This window comes from Odontomachus brunneus, unplaced genomic scaffold, assembly GCF_010583005.1.
Source record: "Odontomachus brunneus isolate Ranch 3 - 2012 unplaced genomic scaffold, Obru_v1 Obru_scaffold_184, whole genome shotgun sequence".
Classification (NCBI taxonomy): Eukaryota; Metazoa; Arthropoda; class Insecta; order Hymenoptera; family Formicidae; genus Odontomachus; species Odontomachus brunneus.
The window spans coordinates 363,506-371,719 of record NW_022639634.1 but is presented as its reverse complement, the minus strand read 5'-3'; the positions used below and the strand labels follow the sequence as shown (position 1 = coordinate 371,719).

The 8,214-nt window shown below is 43.3% G+C and overlaps 1 protein-coding gene across 6 annotated transcripts in view; it reads right to left on the bottom strand.

Annotated features, from left to right (window-relative positions):
- Positions 1–8,214, bottom strand: part of LOC116851660 (MOXD1 homolog 2) — a 291,701-nt gene that overhangs the window by 131,180 nt on the left and 152,307 nt on the right. For all 6 annotated transcript variants that reach the window (XM_032831308.1, XM_032831309.1, XM_032831306.1 and 3 more), the window contains one exon: positions 7,064–7,366. In XM_032831308.1, coding sequence (XP_032687199.1) covers positions 7,064–7,330 — 267 coding nt within the window. In that variant the 5' untranslated portion in view covers positions 7,331–7,366. The remainder of the gene's footprint in view (positions 1–7,063; positions 7,367–8,214) is intronic.

Sequence of the window (8,214 nt, the reverse complement as noted above, 5' to 3'; positions counted from 1 at the left end):
AGGGGGGGGGGGGGGCGATTTGGAGATGCGCGTTTCACACGTGCGATGTGTTGCACAGCGCACTCGACCGGCGAGCGATTTTGCTCATTACGAGCTGCGTGCAAACAAACATGCTCTAGCGTGCTCTTGAGCTCGCGCGCGGGTGAATTGCACACGTTTATCGCCTACGCAAGTAGCGAATTAAAGTCGCGTATCGACCGGAGGCGGCTGCAGGGCAAGTAAGAAATCGAGCGGAGCGGCAGCAGCCGCGCGCCCGGCTGGTCCGGATGCCCGCGGCTGGTCTGGTTCTAAGATTACGATCATAACGAAAAAGCTTCTCGCTCCCATTGGACGACGCCGGACTCTTTCTCTCGTTCTCTCTTGCTCCCGCGAACGCCCGACTCGTCTGCTCTTCTTTCTATCTCTCTCTCTCTCTCTCTCCCTCCCTCTCTTTCCCTTCTTCTCTCTTTCTCCATCCCAGCTCTTTCTCCTCCTTGTCCCCCAACGGCTCCTCTCTTTCACGACGTATGAGAACGTCCGGCGACGCGGCTGCATCGCATAGAGCATTGCGCAGCGCGCGGCATGCATTATGGAACGGGCGAGCAACGATTCTGCCGGAAAAATTGCGGACACGCGAGACGGACGCGATCTGCAGCCCGACGACCGAACGACCGACCGACCGACCGACCGTTCCCCTTTCTCTCCGCATATACCTATCCACGTGGATGGCAGTGTTTCCCAATTTAATATGGCGAGCCGACCCTTCGGAACGCGACCAGACGTCACGGGACGCGTAATTGCGCGACTTCAATAGAGGAGACTTGAATACTATCATCATTTTCTCTCCTCCCTGAAATCGCTCCCCCTAATTCTCTTTTTCAGCTCGCCGAGCACTATATATTCGCACTATCGTGAAACAATGATACCGAAATGACAATCAAGTCCCGACTGTGAGCGATTTGTTGCTTGCTAAATTTGTGTGTACCGCGACATTATTGATAGAAAGTCTGATGTACGTAAACTTTAAGTATATTATAAATCATACAATTCGGTAACGTTGAGACCCTTATGACTGATTAAATTGTATTTCTATCTATTACATAGAATGACGAAATAGAAATAGGAAAGACATACGAAAAAAATTATCAAAATTTAAATGATTAAAATTGTGTAAATATAAAAAATAAAATAAAAAATGGAAATAAGATATTTAAGTTATATTCAAATTGATTAAAATTCCAAAATTATCAAAATTTGTCCGAAACAATTAGTAAATTTGTTGCTTCATCAATACAACAAAAAGATTATATTATTATACAATGTTTAATAATAAATTCAATATAATATTTGCTTCATAAATGTAATTAAAACTGTAAAGTTTCCCTCACCGTTTGTCTCATGCCATGATAATCGTAACGATCTATCTGAATAATTGGAATAATTGAAAGAAAATGATGAAATTCACTGCACGAGGTAAAGGATTATGTTCGCTCATTTATCCGTTGTTCGATGGTACGAGGAATATTATTTGGGAAACACTGTCGAAGAGTACCTACGTAGGTACCGACCTACGCGTTGCCGACCTACCGCTCTCGATCAACCCTCGCGGTACTCGTCGTGGAAGATTGCTTTTCTATATCGCGCTTTCCCCTTCGGTTACGACTGCTTTCCATTTTGCATGAAACGGTCGGGAGGTCCCTGTAATGTAGATGCGCTTGCGACCAACGTCGCCGACCAATCACGATGGCGTTATCACAAGTGGCAATTTGCAAGTTCCAAAAACGTGTCCGCGTTTCGCGACGAGAGGACGGATATAGATTCTTAAATTCTCTTTAAGGATAATGAGATGAAAGTCATTAAAAATAAATTGAAAAGTACTTTTGATTAAAAACGATTTAAAACGTATTAAATATCATGGAAATTAAAAGAATATTTTATATCCGAATAAAACTGCATATTGTTTATATAGATTCATGAAATGTCATTTAATTTCCCACGTCATTAACGTTTCACAGATAACTTAAAGAAATTTTTTTTATCGCGGTATTCTTTGATTTGAGGCGTACCATTGTGATAAATATTCAAGCGCATTATAATCTCGCCGCGAGAGAGGAAAAGATTCAACAACGTGATGGCATTACATCCGCGCGTTGACGCCGAAATATAGAGGGAGAAAGAGCACGTCCGCGCGCGAACACGTTCTTTTGACGTCAACGCGCGACGAAAAGCCGTGCGCAAAGTAGTCGCTGATAAATCTATGCGCGGAATAACTGGGAAATAATGGCGGAACGAAATGAGCGTTTCTCGTGGTGGAGTCGATAAAAATACGACGGAAAAAGCTCGCGCGACGCGCGTCCAGCGGCTTCTATCTCTCCCTTTCCCTTTGCCCCTTGATTCAGTTCGCTCGCCTCGCGAAAGAGATATGACGGAGGAAAAAAGTATTAAAGAGAAGATGAAGAAGAGGAACCAACAGACGTATCCATCCGGCCACGTTCGCAGGAAACCGAGCCGTCACCGACCACGTAACGCTGATGAAAGGGTGGATATAGCGACGCAGAATATCCCCTTCACGTCCGGTCGCCCGAGAGGGTCTCCGCGGCATCCCCAGATGCGCGACTAACGACGTTGCAAATTTGAAAACGCTCGGAAAATAAACCTCCGTGGTTCTCCCCGATCCCGGCGCGAATGTGCCAGCGGTTCACGTGGAAATCGCACGCAAACTAGATTACGCGGCAGAACTTCTCCTGCGCTGCCTTTGGCTGGTCCATGAGCGCGCGAGCTTCTCTTTGAATGACGTCTTGTTATTCAAAGAGCCAACCCCCGTCGCCGCGTCGCACATGCACCGGTATTAACTCCCAACTGTTACGACGGCGTCGGATCTAACCACAGTGCGGACAGTTCATAATATATATCCAAGCAAGTTTGCTGACCTCGGTTTTGTTATCACGAAATTAAATGGCGAAACGCGCAAGTTAGAGGTCATTAACGTAAAAGAGAGGTGGCGTGCTTTTTTTTCTTCCTTTCGCTTCCTCTCTCTTTTTTCCTCTCTCCAACGACGACGGTGCCATCATAGGCGGTTACGTTATACACAATGAACCGATCTCTAGTGTGAAGAGTCTCGTCGTAAGATAATTAAAAAATGATAACCATTAATTTTTCTCCTCACACAGAGAGTACTCCATCTCACTGGACTTATCTCATTTGTCAAGCGACCGCAATTTTTTCATCCGGTCTTACAACAGCTGACGCGATCGGAAATATACTCTCCGCAGATGTGTTTCTCGACTCGAACCAAAACTTAGAATCTATATTAATTCTGCGAGTTCCATCAAACTTGAAGGAATTGCAATTCAGTGAGGAATTATGAAATATAATAAAATACTATCTTTGATTAAGAGCGCAATTAATCACACATTTGTACTTCGTTAATGGATCGTTAATCGACTATTTAGAGATCAACATCTCTTGTTGTGAAATAAATGTAACTAAACAAATAATAAGAGATTACTGAAGTCATGATTATTTATCAAATGATAAACTATAAATATCAGGTCTATATAGTAAATTCTGAATTTCGCTTCGAGTATCTCTTTATTTTCGATGAATCCGTCAAACGTCTGTCAGCACATTGAACGCCGTGTTGTTTCCCGTTGATTATACGGAAGCTTAACTAATGATTCTATTATCACAGATTCGTTACGGAATAAGTGATTTGTGACGCGTCTATTTTTCACTCTGTTCCATTGATTCCCCATAGGCCGTACGCTGTCAATGCTCCATTGACCGCATTTTTCAAATGCGATTAATTATACTTTATACATAATTAACGAGAGAGTGGTAGTATCATAATGCCGATTACCGGTGACTATCACGGCGTTCAACATGTTAAAACCGAAAACGTTCTGCATAATAAATAATTTGACACATCTGGAAATGTATGATGCGCGTCCCTGCGTCCTGGGATTCCAGCGTCCCGCCCTTCATGACATTTCAAACACTCGTTCACTGACACTGGCACTCGCGTAGATACGATTCAATCAGAAGAGCGTGTATCAACTCTAACGCGATGCTGCGACGAGAGTCCGATTAAATATCTCAATAGCCGACGCGAAATATTTCACCCGACGGGAATTGTAAACAAAGCACCGATACACGTGCTCCGCGCGACGCGGTATGTGTACGGCTCGTCAGCTCGAGACGTAATGACTTGATCGCGGACAAATACGCGCGCACGAGTACCAAAACAATGGGCAAAAAAGGGCCACGTCACCTCCCAACACCGTCGTCACTCGCCGATCAATGGCGAGTACATACGGTGACCGAGAAATCACGACATTTACGCTCTCAAAATATTTGAGATATATTCAAGTCACCTAATTATCAACTAATTAATTATAAGTTAATTAATACCGCACGCGCCTGGTGTGTATCGAAGGTGTCCTTTGGAATACTGGGCGATCGTCGTCAATTAAAGTGTGATTATTAATTAATGTGATTATTAATGTGATTATTATTAATTTCTCGTATTTTCGTCTAACTACTGAGCACTTGGCTACGACGACGATCAGGAGCTGACTCCAAGACGGACTCCAGGACGCAGAGTTAGCGGCAGTCAAGTGAAGCTTGCAACCTTTTTTTTCCATCTATTTACAATCCGAACATTCTATCGCAATTTCTAATACCATAAAAATAATAAAAATAATAAAAAGAAGAATATTTGTTGTTTTATTTACACATTTATCTATATTAATTCCTATTAGATTATTCACATATTGCAATACTCTATCTGCAGTTGAGTAAGCTACATAATTAACACATTATTTATTGAAATTAAGAGTAAAGATTAAATGCAGATATATTGTTGAGATAATTGACTATTAAATAGTTCTTGAACGAAAGTCTTCTTTTCAGTTTCAACAAAACCGCAATGTGTAATTATTATTCCTGCACTGAGAAAAAATATCTAAAAAATGATAAATATTTGTTGGGTACTAATATGTTTATTTACACTCTCCGATATATATATTTTTACATTGAGAAAAATATTTATTTCCCTAACGAGAAAATATATATTTTTCTGAAACACCAGTTCTTTTTATGCAAGCATTAATTTATCCTATTTAAACAAGAGAATTTAGATTTGAGTAAATATTAGTAAATATTTCACCGCAAGTAAATATTTATTATTTTTCAAATATTTTTTCCCTTGGTATAGCATCAAAATACGACAGCCTGTAGTATTTTACCTCGAGATATCTCGATGGAATTTGCAGGATCAGTGCAAAGTAGAAATTTTGACTCAGGAAACAAAATATGACACTACACTGAGAGGAAAAGCAGTTGTCAAAATCGGCTGTCACCCGCCTTCGAAGAAATTGTATCTATTGAACAAATTGTTATTTTTCACAGTAATGATAAGTTTGCTCGAACAAATTATCTTCGTTCAAACAAACTGTCATCGTCTCAATCACTTTTCTTCCTCAGTGTATGTATTAGATACAATCAGGTTTCCCAAGCAAGGATCATGCAGACATTGCATACGGGCAGTAGCGATACAAACGGCGTGCACATTTGTCTTATGATGCCCGCAGATGGCCGTGGTTGGAGAGATTAGCGGCATCGAGGTAACGAGCGAATTACGAGAACCGCACTTTCGCGGAAAAATTACGTAAGGCAATCGTCTCCGCGGGCGAGTCCCCAACGATGTACCGAGTGTCGTGCAAAGTGAGGAGAACGCATAATGACAGGCTGTCGGCTTTAGTCGGCATGATTGATAACTATCCGATGCGCCGATCGAAACCGGAGAGCCATTACTTATCTCCCGAATGACTACCATTAAGCGCGTTCCATCGCCAATGTTGGCGTGCTAGGGTGGACTTTACAATATTCAAAGAGGAACTCCACTCGATCAGTAGCACGGAAATAATTATTCTCGATTACTCTCGCCCTCCCACCCGCTCGTCATCAAGCCCGTGGCACTGTGCGTACACAAGCGGGCATGTTGGCGTAGTTGATTTAAATATCGGTGAGCTTTAATGCGAGCGCACTACGCGGCGACTATTTTCATTTGCAGCTAACTACAGTTTTCATTCGAAGCGGCCAGAATCAGCAATAAAAATACGATGTTTCCCACCTCGCTTTTTTTATTGTTAAAGAGTACCGAATGATGACAAATAATAAAATTTTTCAGTAGCTTTGTCGAGAGATCGTGCTTTTCAGATGATTTAACAGTAAAAATCACAGTCTCACGCTCAACTAAATTTCTCGAAATAGCGGGAATACGTTACGCTGTTGTATTTTACAATAAAATTTACAATAAAATTCTAAACGATCTTCGTTTTATAACGAAAATTGAACTTAAAATATTGCCGTGCTCGACGTTGAAACGCCGGAAGGTACGCGGAGAAAAAAGGTCGGTTGTATCGACATAAAGTTTGGTTGTAATTAATGAACCAACGTGGGTCAGTTGAGGAAAACAGAATTTCTGGTTCTCAAAATCCCCCAAACTTGGGTCACAGGACTTCTGAAATTCTGTGCAGCCTTCAACAGAAACATGTTGATTCACTCATTAAAACCGCGAACTTTACGCTAACACAAACAAATGTTCTCTGCATGCGTGCAAGATAACAAGTTTTACGCGATTTCTCGCAATGAGCTACATACGCTTGATTACTACCTCTTCAAGCGCGCTCCGGCGGACAAATCGCGGTTCAAAGTCGTGAATATCATACGTACACGGAAAAAAGGATTTCTCTGCCGTAGCTAATCATGGTTTGCTGAAAACGTATCTCTTACTGCAACTAAAAATTCGCTGCTGTAACCAAAATTCTGCTACTGTTGCTGCCTCATCGGGTTCGCAGCTAAATATATGCCTGCTGACAAGCTACATTTTTAGGTATCCATATGTTATAACGAGACTACCACAACCAAATTTTTGCTGCAGCAGTTGATCCTTGTTTTCCGTGTAATCGCAAGACAAGTGCGCGTCTACGTTGCAACGTGACAGGACGTTAGTGGGACTCGACAGCGACCGATCACGAGGAACCAGATATTACTCGATACTTTGTAAAGAAATGCCGCTTACCTGAAGGTGGACCTGACCGTTGTTATCGACCCAACCGATGACCATGTCAGCCCCGGCGCGGCCGGACTCGGCTGCCTTCGTGAAACCGAGTCCGACATAGCCGAGGGTCTTCACCTGGATCTCGAACGTAACGTCTCTCTCGCCGGGCGTCCACAGCACTAAGAAATTGTTGTCCAGCACGGCGCTGTGCTTCCACTCAACGGAAACAACACCGCTGATGAGCAGAACGAGGAGGAGAAGCGAGGAGGAGCCGATCACAGCCTTCATCTTTCCGAGAGCGCGCGCGGTAAGGGCTCAAAACATCTAAAACACAGAAAGCGAGGGATATATCTCAAGTGACCGTCTCGTTCGCAGGAGCATAATTTATGCTACTTTGAAATGTAATGGATAATGGGAACAGAGTAACGACGTTTGTTGATGTAATGCAACGTTCCTTTCTCTCTTTCTCTCTCTTGCTCGTTAAGATACTCTTCGGCGAGGTATTCTGCATTTCTGCATGCACATCGCGCGAACTCTCGAGGAATTACGAGCGGTAACGGCAGCATCGAGTATCGTAGAGGCGCGAGTCGTCGCGTCTGACGTCTGCCAGATCGAACTCGAAAATCATTGGGAAACGCGGGATGTATTATTTGGAGGCCGCCAAAGTTGCAAATTGTTGACGATTCTCGCGGTAAACCGCCGCGAAAAGCTGCAGTACGTAAATATCTTTCTCCGCAAACGCGTAATACAATATATCATTCCCCTGAGAATAGAATTTCGCAAACACACTAGACCCTCTCCCGGAAATGGAGCGGTAATGCAATAAAACGCTAAATGGAGGAAAAACAATGTCCCGCGGTACGGCGCGCGGTCGGTTGCATTTTCAAAGGCAACAAAACCGTGGAACTTTCAGATGCGCGGCGCGCGTAATATCGGACAACCTATGCCGATATTTTCCTTCGATATTGCGACGGCAGGCTCCACGTGCGTGTGTATGTGTGCGTGTATGCTTCGCGTCACCGTCGCGCGCCCATTATCCGCGGAACGAGTGGTTTCGGAGTTATCTGCCGTGTTTAAAGCGCAAACGATCGTCCGGCTCGTTGTCTATTTCTCTCTCTCTCTCTCTCTCTCTCTCTCTCTCTCTCTCTCTCTCTCTCTCTCTCTCTCTCTCT